Raw genomic sequence first — 18,328 nt, 5'->3', positions numbered from 1 at the left:
GAGATGATAAGACAAAGAAAACAAGGAAAAAAGGATTTGTTCTAAGGTGTATTCTCATGGTATCCTCTGCATCAAAGAGCTCACTCAGTCACTTGTAAGGTATACAATCTCCTCCACTGCTATTTTCAGATAATGAATTGTCTGTGACACGAATCCTGCAGATAATTCTAATTTCCCTAAATGAATCCCAATCATCCATTCTGCCTGTACTATTATTTTGGGGAGAAGATTCCAGAAAGAGGGCAGATAATGACAGCCAAGAGGACATTTTCTCTGCTCCCAGCTTCCTGGGCCAAAAGAGGAAAGACACTCCTGCTGTTTGACTTAATAAGAATCAGTGTCTAGCTCAAGCCTCAGTCATCGGACCAGTCATACTCAATCGGCATAAAAGAAGTATTTCCCAATGACCATGCCGTGCTTGTATGAGTAAACTTCCTTATGTCTTTTCCTAAAGGCACAAACTAGGTGCTGTGCTGCTCCTCCTCTTGTCTGATCCATATATTGTATCTATTGTGTAATTTTACATTTACGACAGATGTGTTCTTTGGTTTTCCACAGCTGTCTGCTTCAAAGAGTGGATCATAATCTACACAACAATGGTTGAGGTGTCGCTTCTGGGTTTCTCCAGCCTGTTGGTACACCCAACATCGCAAGGAAAGCTGTCTGGGTTTTACTTACATTAGTTAGCATGTCCTGTGTCCAGGCACTTTGTTCTCTAAGTACTAAGCACCTATCATATGCTTTGATTTTGGTCACCCCAGGAACCCATTTTGAATATGTAGCCCTAGTTGTCAAAGAACTTTCTAATTCTTCATCGTGTTAACCTTAAAAGCTGCCAGTGATTTTACCAGCAAAATATGGGTTTACTCAGGAATAAAAGAGAATTGCTATCCAAGACAAACAAAAGGCAGCAAAGCCATAGGCAAGTTGGTGGGATTGGAGGGGTGGGGGAGAGAGGCAGGCTTTTTAAGGGAAACGGGGTAAGGTGGAACAGATGTTGTCAACTCAAGTCCAATGGAGTGATCTGGGAGTTCCAAGGAGGTGGTTTTTCATTGGCTGAGACATTGCCTGTGGGGAATGGGGATGAGGGAAGTGCTTCTTTCTCTGGCTGGAGTAGTAGAGCGGTATCCATGTGCCAGACCAAGTCTGTATCTTCCTGTAGGGTCTGCAACTGACCAGGAGCAGTAGCAGGTGAGAGCTCCCTCTTCCGAAACCTCCTGACTTCATTTTAGTGAGGTTTCCCGTTAATAATTTTCATAACCCTCTCTTTTTAACTTCTATTGAATAACCACTCCTTGCTACATTCAAGAAAATATAGAAAAATGCCATTTCTTTTCTTTTCTTTTCCTCTTTTTTTTCTTTCCTCTCTCTCTCTCTTTTTTTTTTTAATCAGTCAGGGCATATGAAAATTACCCTTCATTTAAGTAAAATTAAAGTTCCTAAATCAAATTCTAACACTTCTCTGGTCAAAACACTCCTTAGAAAATGCATTTAAATTAATGTCTATCTTTATGTCCATAACTGTTTTGTTGTTTTGGATTATGGACCACAATCTGGGCTGTGTTTGTGAGTGTGTTTTGGGCGGGGTGGGGGGGAACAAAAACTGATGTGAGAAGACATCAAGTTCATTGCAATAAACCTCATATTTCCACTGAGATGGCAGGAAGTCTCTTTTTCCACAACAAAGTCGGCAACTCCCCCAGGTGACTCAGCAGTGTGGGCAGCTAGAAGCCAAGCCCCGACTTTCTGTCCCCCTCCTAACCACCAGCCCACATTCCCTCCTGTGTTCCCATCTCTCTTCATGGGGGGTAGTTCTCTTCAAGGTCAGTGGGAATCTCACCCAGAACCAAAAACTAGATGGTGAAAGCCATGAGTTGCAATCTCATCTGTACCCTTTATAGGATCTTAATGAGAAGCGAAACCATGCATAGGAAAAAAGTTAGCTGAGGATCTTAAACACGGATACAAATGAAGTTAGTATCACTCTACAGTCTGTTTTCCCTCTGAAATAAGGGCTGGGGTTCAGGTCCTTGTCAGCTTCAGGTCATTGTCAAATAATCTTTAAAAAGAGAATGCTAAGAACAAAGAAACCAAATCAGGAAAAAATAAAAGTAAAAATAAAAACCTCTGACCAGGCCAAGGCTCTAAATATAGCTTTTCCACTTACCTCAATACAGATAATTCTAAGATCTGTATTTCTGATTCTATTCATTCCATTTGAAAGAGAAAGACCACACCAGGGTAAGCACTGCAGGGTGGTCAGAATGCATAATCTAATGACAGCATGTGGAGGCCACTACAGAAGATGGCAGGAGCCCTGCCAGGCTGTGTGGTGGGGCTGACGGACTGATTTCTATGCACAGGCCACCGATGTTTTCCAAGTATGGACAGCTCTTCCAGAAATGAAAATAGAAAATGCAGGACCAGAGCCCACACTAAGAATTCAGCTTAGCAAAGACATGAAACTGCCCATGGAAGTAAAGGGTTTTTGGCCTTGCTATTTGTAACAGGGAGAGACGAGCCCTCCTACTGCAATCTTTTGATGATTAAGCTAAAAGCCTGTCAGTCTTTACAAAAGAACACTAAACTGATACCTGTGTCTTGTACATTTGCCTTCCAGTGCAAGAAATGCTGTTTTCCCAAGCCATCGGATTGGTTTGCAATGATGCTGTTCTGAAGAGTACGAACAATCCAAAAGACCAACAAGAAATGGACAGCGCATGCAGAATTCCAAAAGGGTATCAGTACTAGCATCATAAGGCGCCCACGTTTTCTCCCTATGCATACTCCTTTCTACGAAGCACACGGTCTCATTTTGAAATTATCAGAACATCACACAAGAATGTGGGAGCACGTTCAAATTGCCTGACTTCAGTGGGGACTGTCTAGAAGGGACATGTTGTAGTAAATACACTTGACCAAAGATCAGAAAGGAGAGAGAAGAAAAGTGATACGTTTGTGAGTAGGGGTTCTGATTTTTATCTTGTGCGTATTGATTGTAATTCTATGGGCTCTCCAAATTCCCCTTAGATTTAGAAGAAAATGGTAAGGAGAGCCAATTCTAGGACCATGCTTAATTGACATCATCAAATGACAGGCAGCCAAAAATGCACCTTGAATGGACTGTGTAGCCTTTGCTCTCAAGTCCCACATCCCCGCATTATGGTGGAATGTGGCGTGATGGATGGTGCGATACAGCCAGTAGATGGGGCCTCCAGTCCAGGACTGACTCTTCTGCTCAGGAGCCATGAACGCTTCAAGTACAACCGAGAGAATAACGTCTTTGTCACTTCCCTTTGGGAGAATCAATGAGATCATGAAGGCGGAAATGCTAGGAAAATGTAAAATATAGACCAATGATATTACACTGTAATTATTCAAGTTCAGGGCATGGTAACCAAACTGCCCTTATTATTCCCAGCGGCCAACCACTAACTCATTTGTGACTTCCCTGGCTGCCCAGGCAACACTGGGTTTGGTCTCTCACTAGCTCAGCCATACTCGGTATTACAGCAATTAGGTTTTCTTTTGGGAGCCATGGATATGACCTGGTTTTGATCCTAACTTCATAGATATCCACTATAGAACAGTATACCACTATCCTAAAAGAAATGGTACTCTCCAATTCACATTCTTCCAATGTCATGGTCAATGTGTTCTTGAGCCCATTCCTGGAACAACAACTCTGGGTCTTCTGATCATTCCCCACAGAGGCGAATGCATGTACAAGGTGTCTGGGGATGGGGATGGGGATGGGGATGGGGAAGTGGGAAGGGGCTGCGGAGGTGGTTAGGAAACCTCACAGTTTAAGTCAGGTAGGAGATCAGCACCAGAGTAATAAAGGCAAGAAATAGCACCCTAGTTTGGGCCAAAGAGGGAAAGGGACGTGTGGGGCAAGAAGAAAAGTCCCACACTTCCAAATAAAGTGACTGACTAGTTTTGTCACCTTATCACCCTCTTTCTTCATCTCACCTCTACATCCTGGTGTTTTCCAACTACTACTGCATATTCAGATGATCTGGGAACTTCTACTTTTTTTTTTTTTTTTAAGTGTATTTATTTGTTTGAGAGAGAGAGAATGCACATGTGGCGGGGGGGGGGGGGGGGGTGTTGCAAAGAGAGAGAGAGAGGGAGGGAAGAGGAAGAGTCTTAAGCAGACTCTGGGCTGAGTATGAAGCCCAACAGGGTGCTCGATCTCATGACCCTGAGATCATTTCTGTGCCAAAACCAGGAGTCACATGCTCAACCGACCGCATCACCCAGGCACCCCAACCTGGGATATTCTAAAAACGCCCAGGCTAGACTAGGGACTAATGATCAGAATCTCTGCCCATGGGATGCATGCATCAGTAGTTCTTACAGCTCTCCACAGATGGCAAAGATCAGCCAAGATGGAGAACACAGCTCTGTTCCATTTCTTCTCTACTCACCATCCCCCAAGCCACCCATCCAGAGGACCCTGGCAGAATCCCCAACAAATGTTGTATGACATAATGCACGCACTTCAGAGTTAAAAAGAGCTGACTTCAGACTTGGCTTGGCTATTCACAGACACCTGCCCTAGTTTCATGACTTCTCTGAAGCTGCAGGTTCTAATCTGGGGAGTAACAGGGGTTTATGACAGTGAATGTAAATAACAGATTCTCAGTACATGTTAGTATCTTTTTCCCCCCCATAAACGTAATGTCACAGAGATATTTTCCATGTCCTCAAATTACTGTTTTTTCTCACCTCTTAGGAAAGCTCCCATTCATTTAAAGTCTAATACTTTCAAAGTTGATCTTTCTAGGTATATTTGCTTACTAGCCCAAAGTAATAAGGAATTAGTAAGACTTCAGGAGTTATTAAAGATATTGGTTTCCTGGATTGGTCGGAGGTGAAATTCAGGTATGATGGTTAATTTTAATGTGTCAACTTGGCTAGGCTATGGTATCTGGGGTTTTGGTTAAATACAAGTCTAAATGTGGGTATGAAAGTATTTTTTAAATGTAATTTGCATTTAAGCCAGCAGACTTTAAGTAGGTTAGCCTCCATAATGTGGGTGGACCTCATCCCAACAGTATAAGGCCTTAAGACCAAAGACTAGTTTCCTGAAGAAGTACCAGTTCTAAATTTCTCTCTCTGTGTCTATTTCTTTCTTTCTTTCTTTCTTTCTATCTATCTATCTATCTATCTATCTCCTATTGATTTTGTTTCTCTGGAGAAGTTTGACTAATACACCAAGGATCCTCAGAAGGGCTTCGTAACGACTTTTGCTATGCCCATTTCTTCCTTTTCCTCCTCTCAGGAGAGGGACCGAAGCTCTTTTTCTTTCACCGTTCTGAAGCTGGTGATAATTCTATCCCCTACACTGAGGTTAGTTTAGGAGAGATAATTAAATAACTGAAGTTAAGTACTATAATGGTATTCAGCATTTAGGTTTTCATAAGATTTTATAAATGTGGCTTTCATGAACATGAAAGGTCGTTTATATGAACTACTTATCATTTCTATATAAGTAGCACAATCATGAGTCTCAGCATCTTTAAACGTGTGTGGTTAAATTCTATAGCTTTTCTTTGATGCCTACAATATGGAGTCTTCACATGTATTGCCCGTTATTTAACAAACCCCAAAGTTTAAAAGTATTAGAATCCTCAATTTTCTCCCAGTGAGAATGCTAAGCAGAGTTTAGAATCCCCACCTGCTTATGGCCACCAGAAAAAATGAAGACAACAGCAGGGATTTGAGGGATACAGAGATATTTTGGTCAGCATCTTTTGGTAGGCTTTTGAGAGTACTTCTGACTTGACTTGACTTTCTCCCCTCCCCCCTCACACCCCTCTCCCTCCTCCTCCCTTCCTACTACTTTCCTTCTTTTTTTTGAAATCAAGAAATAGTTTTCTCCTAAAATTCATATACTGTATCACTTAAGGGAGAAACTAATAATGACATTAAATGTGTGTTGGTGCAATTTTCAGTAAATGATCCCAAAGATACCAGGAAGGAAAGAGAAGATGCTCCTTTCAGTCAACACTGGTATTAACCATTGTGTGATAAAGTAGGTAATTTTAAAATTCCAGTTAATTCTAAAGACCTTGAAAGTCTGTGTCTTCATTCAACATTATTAGGCTCCTACTGACCTGTTTACTATTCAATGCTGTGAATATTAAGCATTTTACCAAGTTGTTATTGTCACAGGCTACTGAATATCAGTTAATACAATTTTAAAAATTATCATAAACATGCGCATTGACCAAAACAAAATGTGTTAACCTCTTATAATTTTTAAAAATCAAGATGTACTTTTTGTAATATCAAAATAGTTTAGGTGGCACTGTTTTGCCAAAATGTGCTTCTGCTTATTGTACAACGCTTTTAGTATTTTGTTGGTAATTTGGCAAACCACTTAAACCTGAACCAAGATGAGGATTTTGTGCTTCTATGTTTACAGAAAGAGTGTATCAAACTGACAAATTTGATAATCTTAAAAAAAAAGAAAAAGCTGTTCTTATTTCAAAGGTTCAAAACCTAAAGGTTATTTACTATGCAGACCTAGATTCTTGTTGTTTTTAAGATAGCAAATGAGAAAAACATGGCCGGAGTTAGAGGTTACTCAATCAGGTTGAAGCTGGGACTTTTATTCCAGCAGCTCCTGTTCCCCAAATTACATCTGATAACATCCTAAAGTCTAAACATATTTTAGTTCAAAATGATACTCAGCTCTTAGATATAAAATGTCACTAAACTTCCAAATATCAACAGGTTTACCCTCTTTGGCTGAGGTATTTGTATTTGGAGCAATCTGTCACTCTGCCTCGGGATCGTAATATGTGAGGAACTGAAACTTTGAGCTGGCAAGTTTGTTTTGCATTTTCCTATGCCTAATCACAGGACTGGGATGATAATAAAGGAGTTGGTGTATTGGCCACTGCTGAGGCCTATTATTTAGGCAGAGTCATGGCAAGGGAGCAAAGCCGAATGTGTGAAAATGTAAAATACATTTCAGCCTGTATTATGTTGGATAGAAAAGAAGACAAGTGTGTCAGAAGACACAAGGAGTAAAATACCCGAAACTGTTTGAAATGATCCTCACACTTGAACTGAAACTGGCATCTATGTTTCTCAACAATTCAAAAAAAGATTCATGGTAAGTATTCGCCTACGGCAGCTACGGAAATGTTATTATCTGGATGCAAGATGGCACCCGTAAACTTAAAACTGGCCATGTTCCATTGAACTCCATGTCAGAGGGAGGAGGAAGCGGGAAATGGCGGTGCCCTGAGGATGTCCACATGGGTGGGCAAGCATGTGCTGCTGTGAGCAGAGGAAGTGGTACACCAGGATTTCTTCATAAGTGCGAGGTCTTTATGAACTCATCCTCAGGAGGGCTGTTTTAAATAGAAAGAAAATGACACACAGTCCCCCACTGGGCTTCCTAACTAGAGAGAGTTGCCACTTTCCCCAAACATGAGGTTACTGTGGGGGAATTTTCCAAAATTGTCAACAATTCCATTTTTAACCTCGGATCTTCCTCGGCATGTAAGACAGAGAGATGCAAGGCAACATGAACTATATTTGGTCTAGTGGGAGACAGAAGTTATTTTCACTCTGCTGACTCCTACCTGACAGTGGAAGACGTATTCTGGTGTGGTTTTCTTAAACTTCATGTTCCAAACCAAAGCCACGCCATCTGGTTCATGGGGAGCGTCCTCGTTGTTGTTGTAGGAAGCAACCATCAGCTCGGGGTACTGAACGGAAGAGGTCACAAGGATGAGTTACGTCAAGTTGCCGACACAAAGAAAACTCCCTTATTCCTATAGACAGATGTTATATTATGTCATTTAAATAGCACCTTTTTAGGAGTTGTGGCACGCTTAATACCAATTACTGCTTCACCCTGTTGCATTCTGGTTTCTGCTTCCAGCGTTCCACGTGGGCTTGCGAGCGTCACCAGTAACTGCCATATGCACACATTACTCAACCTTTCTGCATTCTCTCTTGGACTACTCCTTTCTTTCTCCTTTGTTGGCTTCCATTACACCTGTCTCTCCTGATTCTCTTCGTGACCATTCTTTTTAGTCCCTATAGAGTCTCCTTCTAATACCTATATTCCACGGAGGGTGGTGGGCTGTTTTCTGCCCTTTTGGGGGATCTCTGTCCATACGTTCTTCCTAGGTGGTCTCATCTACTCCAATGGCTTTAATATGCATTAATATGCTGAAAAACGTCCAAATCTGTATCTCCAAGCTTGATGTCTCTCTCAGCTGCAGAACTTCATACTGGAGATTTCTCTGAGTCGTCCATAGACATATCAGTTATGCATTTTAAAAAATGAGCTTCTTGCCTTCTACAAAACCTCGTGCTCTTCCCATGTCTCCTCTTTTGGGTGCCTTCCACTACCATTCACCCACCTGCCCAAACCACAGACACTCCATGTTCATTTTTACTCCTTTCTCTTTCTTATCCCCATGTACTGTGTTATACTCCTGCCTCAGTACCTTTCAAATGCACGTTTTCTTTCATTCCTTAAGGTGAGGGTCTCCTCAACTACTTTTCTTTTTTTTTTTTTTTTTTTAAGAGATTTTATTTATTTATTTGACAGAGAAAGAGACACAGAGAGAGAGAGCAAGAGAGTGTAAGTAGCAGGGCTGGAGGGAGAGGGAGAAGCGGACTCTACTGAGCAGGGAGCCCAATGTACACTTGATCCCAGGACCCTGGGATCATGACCTGAGCTGAAGGCAGACGCTTAAGTGACTGAGCCACCCACGCGTCCCTCCTCCACTAATTTCTTATCTGAATCAAGGCAACAGCTTCCTGTGTGGCTTCCGGCTGGTAGGCTTGCCAGGCCCACCCCTCCCCTATTCCACTCTCTATCCTTTGTCAATGTGACTTTACAAAACATACAGTTGGCTAAGTCACTCCTCTGCTCAAAATACTTTAATGGGGCGTCCTCACTTTCCAGATTAAACCCAGGTCATATAAGGTCCTTCGTGATCTGTCACTATCGAACTCCTCTGCTTCATCTCTTACCACCCCCTTACTTCCTCTACCCCACACCCTAAGTCTCTGCCTCATGGGCTAGTTCTGAGGTTCACAGGACAGCCTCTGTGCCCAGGAGTTTCATAATCACTCTTCATGGGATGCCTCGTCTGTGTTGTTTCTAACAGTAACTCACAGATCAAATCCTCCAGACAATCCTGATGAGCCAGCCACCACCCCCGCTTCCCTCTCACAGGCTCCCTTAGCATTATGTGTGCTCCTCCGTTAAAGACCTTGTCAAACTGTGCCATGGTTTTTATTTCCCACTTATATCTCTTAGTAGTCTGTGAGCTGTCTCTGAGCATAGGGACTTATTTTTATTAACTTCTAAATCTAGTGTCTTATAACTCCTAGCACATAATCAACTATGTCAAAATCTATTAAAATACAAATGGTCTTTTTATTTTAGTGACTCTGCTCTCAGTAGAAAGACCTTATATTTAATCCTGTGTTGTCAAATAATGCCAACAATTAAAGGCATAAGTGCAAGGAAAATAATGATTCTCAAGTGACTAGAAATACGTGCTTACCCTGTGTGAGCTCTGTGCTGTGTGTGTAATTAAACAAACGGGGGAGGAATCTTGGCGGGGGGGGGGGGTATTTCTGAGAGTGCTTTCATGAAAATGCCATTCCTACCTGGTGTTCCCATAAGGCAGCCCCATTAGAAACAGCAACAGGATTATAGCAGAGCATATCAACTCTTTGCTTATAGATGTCTTCATTTTTTCCCTTCCTTTTCACTAAGCTACATACATATTTAACAGGAGAAGGCCCTTATAAATGGAAACATCCACTTTTTTTTTCTGTCAAAACTGATTGAAGCTGAGTCTTCTAGGTGGACGTACTCATTTGTTCAGCAGCCTCAACTTAAGAAAACTGGAGGGAGTCACAACTTGCTGGCTGATGCAGAGGAAGGAAGTATGATCCTACGGCAAGACACATGCATATGGCCACCAGGGGAAGTCATTGTTCTTTATTAGAAAACACTCCGCAGAGGCTGAATCCAAAGCCCATTAGGAAAGGCCTTTGATTCAGAGCCCATTTGAAGAAACTAATATCCAGATAAACACAGAAGTCTCCAGACTGTCCATCTGAAGTTTAAATACGTCACATGTGAAAGGCAACTCTGTAAACATCAACACCATAGTAGCCGCTGAGCAACCAGATGTGTCTGCACTAATATCCCGCAGCTTTACATCTGCGACTCATCGTTGGCTCCCACTTGTAGCTTTTCTTTTTTCCATTAAAAAAATAGTTGAAATTATTTGGCTTTCAAACCCTTTTTGAAAATAGGGGGAGTTTTAGTAAAATATCAGAGAAATGCCTTTGGCTTAATTTCTACAACTGGCATCATAAATCCTAAAGATACTGATTTAACTCATATCTCATTCAAGTTTTTCTGATTTTGAAGTTTCCTCTTAGATGTCTTTTTCTGCTGTGTTTGAACATGACTAGTCATATTTTCTTACTCTCAAGTGAAGAGTAAATCTCTGAACCATTATTTAAATCTTGAATGCTAAAATTATGACTTTTAAAGGGAATGTGAATACTTGTGAAGCTTATAATTCCTCATCAGGTTGGATTATCCAACCTTTAACCTAGGGGAACTTTACCTGAAAATTACCAGATCTGCTCTCAAGCTGTTTGCTTCTATAGAGAAGTAAAGTCTGACATTCATCAGAGGGGAAGGAACCAACGTGTTTTTAGTGCCCGTTACGTGCCAGACACCAAGCCGGGTGCTACATGAACTCATTTGGTCCTTGCAATCCTCTAAAGTAGAAGCGGTTTTCCCATTTCTATAGACGAAGAAGCCAAGGGTCTCGGGGTAAGTAACTTATTCTGAGTTACGCTGCTAATAAAAGAAGTGAGAGCCTTATTCAAAGTCTGTTTGGCTTCAAAGATCGTTTCCCTTCCAGTCCCCTGAGGCATGTGTCCAGTGTCTCCTATACACGTGTAAGGCACTGTGCCAGGTGAGACGTGGGACAAGAATGCCGACAATAATGTGTTTTGCTCTACAGGAGCTCACCCTTGTGTACAGGGAGGTAAGGCACAGCTATGAATAACTATAAGGCAAGCATAAAGGCGGGACATGATATATGCTGAGGAGGAAATGTAAACAAGGGTCCTTAGAAGCACAGAGGAGAAAAGAACCACCTTAGCTGGGTCAGGGTGCGGCAGGGAAAGAAACTGGAAGGGACTTCTAAGAAGAAATGAGACATGTACTGGGCCCTGTCAGGTGGTGTGTTATTAGGAGAGAAGGGAGGGGGGAATATGGACCAGGGTACAGATAGGAGGGTTTGCTTATCTGCCTGATCTGCGGTGATTCTCCCACCTTTGGAGATCACCTCAACATACGGGTATCTGACTTCCCAGGGACAATTAGTTCACTGCAGAGTTGGTACATGACCCAGAGCAAATCACAGCCTCCAAACTGGCTGGGGCACATTTGGAACTGAGACACAGAAACCAGGGCTGGCAAATGGGTCAGGTTATGACAGCATCCTATCGGTGAGGTCCCTCAAGCGACCCAGACTGCTACTCTTCCTGAGTCCAGTTCTTCCTCTCTTCCACGGATCCCCTAAGTACACTAGTTCCTCTCCAATACATCCCCTCTTTTGCTCACGCTGGCCCAGAGGTGAAGTTTTCTTAACTAATGCCGTGGAGGGCATGTCCGGGAGACATTAGCTTGTAGCCTTTGGCTGGGAGGCAGGTTACATGAAGCTATAAGCAAGAAGAAGGGGCTTGAAATGCCTCTGGGCATCGTCACAGAGGCCACTGAGTACAGGCTGGTGACTTCAGACTTCGCTCTGGGGACAGCGGGGGTTATAATCAGCAACTACTACTACTACTGCTACTATGCTTTCACTGGGATGTCACATTGATTGAGCACTTTTTATGTACTAGACACTGTTTAAGTCCTATGGCCGTAAATACGTTAACTCATATAATACTCACAATAAGCATGTGAGCTCGGTATGATTACCGTCATTTTATGAACGAGGAAGCTGAAGCAAAGAGAAGCCAAGCAACTTGCCCAAGGCGACAGTGAGAGCTTATAAGGAATCTTCACGAACATCAGTCTGGTCAAAATACTTGTAAGGACTCAACAGTAGAGAGGCTGGAGGCAGAAAGACCAATTAGGAAGTTGTCTCCTAATACAAGCAAGAAGCAGAGGGCGTGGCGTAAAGTCAGGGTCAAAGCCACGTTGGTGGACTTGGGTTGGTGTCTGCAGCAGTCTTTTTGCTACCGTAAATGTGACTGGATTTGGAAACTGAATGGACTATTAGAGATTACTCAGCTGTATATGCTGGGTGACTGCAAGGTTGGAGGAGGCGGTTTCCCTGTGAGAGGGACTCTATGCGGGGGGGACTAAGGTCGTGAGTGTGGTTTGGGACAAGGCTGGAAAAGCCGTCATGTGGTATGTGAGAGTGTTATTGACTCGCACCGTTCAACAATGGTCAGTGAATGACAAAGCTGACCTAATTCCCCCGAGGGACCCAGTTTCTTCCAGGGTATAACGTTTGGTGGATATTTGGCAAATATTGCAAAGTTAAAGGGTTCTTATTTGAGAAGCCCAGGAGATCAAAGCCAAGCTATGCAGAAACCTCACAGTTTCTTCCTTTTCTCCCCACTCAATTCCACTCAGGCAAATACCCTGGATATATATGCCACTTCGAGGCTCCAAGACTGTGCCTCTCTCCTTGTTTTCTTCCCTGATATTATTGAATTCCATCTAGACCCATTCAGAACTCTTCATCCCATAAGCATATAAGCCTGGTCCTTTGAACCCCATAAAAATGTTATGAGTAAATAATAAAAAAGTTATGATGTAGGAGCTAAGGGTTCCAATTCCTTTTTTTTTTTTTCCTTTAGTAGTCTCCATGCCCAGTGTGACACTTGAACACACAATCCTGAGATCAAGAGTCACATGCTCTCCTGACTGAGCCAGCCAGCTACTCCTCCAATTCCTTTTTCTCAGGCCCATATAAAATATGCTTTTCTGAACTACGAACCTCTTTCTTACATTGTAGATGAGCAGGTTATACAAAAATGGTGAAAAGTAAATGTGGTGTCCCCATGGTAGAGTTTCTGTCCTTTAGAGTTTCAGTTCTTAAAAACAAAACAAAAACAAAAACAAAAAACAACAAAAAGAACTCCCAAAAACCCGTCACACAAACCCTATGTGGAAACAAATCCATCCAGGGTCCATATGGCCATTGTACACCGTGGCCAGGCCCGGACCAGCCCCACTGAGGCTGGGCCTGCCAATTCCTCAGGGAGCTTTATCAACCGACCCTGGGAACACAGTAGAAGTTGCCTTTGAATGTGTCAGATAAGGTTCCTGTGTATTTCCAGACTCTGAACAAGTGAACGAGCCAAGCTAAGTGTTTCCTCAGGCTTGGATCTAATTTCTGTGCGTACACCCGAGCATGCTTGCAGACCACCCACACACCGGCGGCAAGTGGCTGGGCCCCTGCTTGTGTTAGTGTCCGCACAATCAGGCACTGCGAGATCTGGTGTTTGAATGTAAAAGGAGGTTCAAGAGGGGAGAACTCCAGCCCACTTGGTGGCTGATGACAGTCGGTTGTGAGGGATTACACTCCTCTTCAAACGAGCAAAGGAAACAAGAGAGAGAGAGAAAGACAAATGAAGAAACAGACTCTGTACTAGAGCGAACACACTGATGGTTACTGGGGGCGGGGGGGGGGTGGGCAGGAGGGTGGGAATGGGAGCACACTTATCACAACAAGCTCAGAGTCGTGTACAGAAGTGTCGAATCACTCTATCGTCCCCCTGGAACTAATACAACACTGTATGTTAACTATCCTGGAATTAAAACATTTAATCAAAATCAAGAAAAGGAGACTCAAGAGGAGAGAACACCAGCCCACTTGGTGGCTGATGACAGGTGGGCTATGAGGGATTATGCTCCCTTCAGTTCTCCTGTACTCCAGCAGGATTAGATGAGGCCCTTCACATCATCTGTTTCTCAGTTCTGTCTAGAACACACTCTTCTCCCCTCCAGTTGTCTAAATCCCAGTCGTCTAGAGACAGATCCTGACCTCCACTACCTCTGCAGGCCTGTGCTCTCTGCCTCTTGTTGTTCGGAACTTATAACTTCTCTTGGTTCCAGATTCCAGACCACATCCTAGCACACATCCTAGCTGAGTGATTTTTAGCAAGTTACTTAAGCTTCTCTGAGGCTCAATTTCCTCAGCTGCACAATGGAGATATTAATGGTTGCTGTCTCATCGGAGTTAAGAAACTGAATAAGAAGATGCCTTCCAGAGCAGTTGGCACAGTGCTTAGCACATAAATACACAAATGAAAGCTAGCCATGATTATATTCCCATAAGAACATACACTATAATTCCACATAAATGTCCAGAATTATCATTCCTATTTTCCTCATTGCTAGTATGTCATTGTCACTGCAGGAAGACGCACAGCATGGCTCTTATGAACGTGGGCTCAGGGGTCCAACCCCTGGGTTCAAACTCTGGCCATCCCACAACTAGGCTGTATGCCTCTGTGCACATTATGTAAACTGCTCGGTGCTGGGTATTGGTCATGTAGTGCAGTTGGCTCTTCAGCAAGGTAACTTCTGCTAAATTTGCCTCCTTTCACTCTGAATACCACACTAAGGAAGTATAGACTTTTTACTTAGAGCCAACAGGGAGTTTTGATCCAAGGAAGTGGAGTGATCAGATTTGCATTTCAGAAAGATTACATGGCAAGGTGTCCAGAGATGCCCCGAGCACCACAGATGGACAAGCATGGGTTTAGGAAGACCAATGAGAAGGTTAGGAATACCACAGGCATAAGGTGATAAATACATGAGCGGAGAAATGGACAGTCTCAGTGACAGTCCAGGTCTGGGAGAGAGGGAAAGAGTTGCTAATGTTAATGATGAAAGTTAATGAAGAAAGGCCACTGGCTATATTGTGATGTCTTTAACTTAACATGCGGTAGGGAAAAAAAATTCAGATGTGTGACCATAATGAACTAGTGATTGCAGATTCTATGAGACAGCTGAGAGGACCTGTTGGTTGTGCAAAGTGGAATTCTGGAGGGTGATGGGTGGGCGATATAAACAGGCTGCCACATGGTGGCTGAACACGGAAGTGGAAGAGCCATCCCCCGGAGAGCGTGTTGGGAGGAAGAGTAGAGGCTGAGGGCACAGCCACGAGGACCATAGCAGTGGAAGAGAGATAAGAAGTTTTGAAGAAGTGTGAGAAGTGTGAGAAGGAGCGAAGCTGTGGAACTCAGGGGAAGGGTATTGTTTTTAGACTACGGGCATGTCTACAAGGCTGGATGACAAGGAAGTCAGGGCAGAGGAAGGCTTCAAAACAGCCACAGGGTGTGATGTGGGGGAACCCCTGGGGACCTTCACGACAGCAGCTGTGCAGACCAATGGCCTGCTCCTTGTCTGGTACCACATGGGGGTTACTCAGTACATATGAATGATGGTGTGCAAATGTTCAACTGAAAGCTCAGGAAAATGAGAAAGAAAACCAATAGGCATAGAACAGAACTGCAGGCTGGTAAACATATCTGAAGAAGTGGAGAGAAACACTCTCTCTCTCACTCTCTCTCTCTTTTTTAAATACAAATGCCGTAAGAACACAGACCAGTTCGTCCCATCCCAGCAAGAATTCTTACCTGGAGAGACCAGTCCATACAAGTGACCACTCGATGCTTGGACCAATGCTCGTCGTAGAACTGACGATTGAAAGAAAGGTTCGCTCCAGCCTGGACATCCCTAGGAGGGTTTAAACATCAAAGACAAATATGGTGCTTCAGAATGGGGCTTTCTCTCTGCTGTTTGTACTGAAAGAATAAGATGGCAAGAGCATGGCCCAGAACACTCTCTGAGGGCAAAGCTTCAGTTCAGATGGTAAAGGCTGATAGCAATTCAAAGAGCGAATGGTGGCCTCCCTCCTGTATGAAATGCCGTTCCTAGCCTCACCCCGGAAAGGTTTCCACATATTACTCCAAAGCTGGTATGAAATGTCAAGTGATTTTCAGATTCTCATCTTGACCTCTCCCTCAAGTATTCGCTTCCTCCTAATAAGTTCTGTCTGAAGCGGAATTCTCTAGAAATCTCCCAGCTCTCAAGGGAAGCCTAGCACAGCTGGAGACTCTTTGATATCATATCAACGTCTTCTGAACCTCGCCTTAGATCAGAGGTGATGCGCATGCCTCCATCCACCTACAATTTCGGGCGGTCCGCAGTGTCTCCTCCCTGCTCAGCAGCAAGTGGTGTCACCATGACTCGGGCAGAGCGGAGGGTGCAGGATTCACCAGACTTATTAGACACTTAACATAGACCAGAGCAGCATCTGGGGCGAGGCATATACTTTGGCCAGTGTTTTCTTGGCTGATACTCAACTGGCCACAAAACCCCCTTTGAAGATCTCTGCACTGGTCATGCATTTGCTCCACAAGACTGAGTGCAAACTGAGTAACTTGGCTCGTTCTGTGCCAGCAGCTTTTGGATCTGCATAAAAAGCTGGCTACACTTCTTGGGCTTCCGTTCAGGAATTTCTCTGCTCTCACCTCTTTTCTGTTCCTCTGCTTTACCCCACTGGCGTGCACCCTGTATCACCCGCCTTCTATGGATCTTGTTCAGATGATGACTGGGCTCCAGACTACTTACTTGGGCTCCAGTCAGCTGACTGAGGACTCTTTTTCTTTTTTCCCCTACTAACTCTTCCTCAAATCTATCACTGCAAACTCGGGCAAGAGGTACACACGCCCAAGTAACCCAGAGGGAAACAGGACCTGGACAATCAATTGAGCCATACAGCAATGACTTTTTCAAAGAAAAATAAAGCATCTCATAACATGCATATTCAAAATATTATTGTCTCTTTGAAATAGCTGAATGCTGCTGCCGACTGGTTAGAACATTTTCAGAACCCCCTTTTGAAACTATTTTTGGAGCCTCTGTTATACTCCCTTGAGCATCCTCAATGATAATACATTGTCCTTTGAGAACTGTATTTGAATTTTAGAAATAGTCAAAAGTCAGGTCTACTGTATAAGGCAGGTGATCTCACCTTTTCATATTGTTCTTGACCAAAAGAAATCAGCGGCTATAAACTGGCTGTATTTATTTCTTACAAAGCTCATAAAGTACCAACTCCTTGTACCCCCACGCTGATGGCTGGTTACCCCTGCCCTTTACAATGCATACATTACAGTCTCAGAGAAAGTCACTGGGGGTCATTTGCTTTTACTGATTAGCTTTTGTTTTATCTTTAAATATATCCCTGCACATGAGTGTCCTACAAGACATATACACACGTATGGTCATGGTATCAAAAAGAGGAGAAGGACTGCAGTCTCTGCTATTTTCTCCCCACACCAGTGGAGGGGTCCCATATCTCATGTTTATTTCATTTGGCTTCCTGTTTGCTTAGACATCAAAAATAGATCTACTGGATATAACAAAGCACCTTTGCTGCTTATAGGAATGTTTTCTCAGAGGACAAAGTACGTGACTCTGCCAGTCTCTATCACCTGGACTATTCCCCAGATATCAAGTTCAAAAGCATTTCACGGAAGCACCTGATAATTACAGGGAAACACTAAGCCAGAAGTTATAACCAAAGCCTTTAGTCAAAGCTGTTCAGCAAGATCAACCCTGGAATTTCATCCTCCTCTGATTTGTTTGGTTTGGGATTTGCCTAGTCAATACATAAGTGAATTTAGAATCAACAATAATTTATTGCAAGGTTTTTTTGTTTTGTTTTGTTTTGTTTTTTAATGCACACAAGAAACTAACCCATCTTTTTCCTCTAACTCTCGACCGCTGTAGTCAAAGAAGATGTCGGAGTCTTCTGCCAGTGCTCTTTCAATTACCCGGATTGTCCGATCAAAAAATATGAGGAATTCCTCTGAATGAAGGATCTGCTGTTTTTCTTCCTCTGTCAGCTCTCGTGGAGGGGCTTTTTAAGTGAGAGATTGTCAGGAAAGAAGAAAAGTACAATTAAAACATTTCAAGAGGGATCCAAGTCTTGAGATGACTTACCAAAAGAGTGATCAGATGGTGAAATAAAGCATTATCAATATTGATTCCAAATTGCTCCTAAGTTCACACCAAAGGTGTTTGCAGATGACCCCCTCATAATTTTACAAAAATATTTCATATCTGGAAGAATCACTATTTCAAAGAGTCAACAAAGAGTGCAAATGGAAATAGACTTGTGTTTTTTAGTAACCAGTTCTGAAAGTTACCTGCTTTAGAACTGAACTTGACAAACAGCTCAAAGAGTACATAATAGAAAACTCGATAAAACTA

General features: G+C 43.0%; 1 protein-coding gene across 3 annotated transcripts in view; it reads right to left on the bottom strand.

Annotated features, from left to right (window-relative positions):
* The window catches only part of DYNC1I1 (dynein cytoplasmic 1 intermediate chain 1), a 301,967-nt gene that overhangs the window by 97,150 nt on the left and 186,489 nt on the right, over positions 1–18,328 (bottom strand). For all 3 annotated transcript variants that reach the window (XM_047695760.1, XM_047695759.1, XM_047695761.1), the window contains 3 exons: positions 17,813–17,975; positions 15,685–15,784; positions 7,605–7,730 (listed from right to left, as the gene is read on the bottom strand). In XM_047695760.1, coding sequence (XP_047551716.1) covers positions 7,605–7,730; positions 15,685–15,784; positions 17,813–17,975 — 389 coding nt within the window. The remainder of the gene's footprint in view (positions 1–7,604; positions 7,731–15,684; positions 15,785–17,812; positions 17,976–18,328) is intronic.

Source organism: Lutra lutra, chromosome 11 (assembly GCF_902655055.1).
Source record: "Lutra lutra chromosome 11, mLutLut1.2, whole genome shotgun sequence".
Classification (NCBI taxonomy): domain Eukaryota; kingdom Metazoa; phylum Chordata; class Mammalia; order Carnivora; family Mustelidae; genus Lutra; species Lutra lutra.
This window is presented reverse-complemented; position numbering and strand designations above follow the sequence as displayed.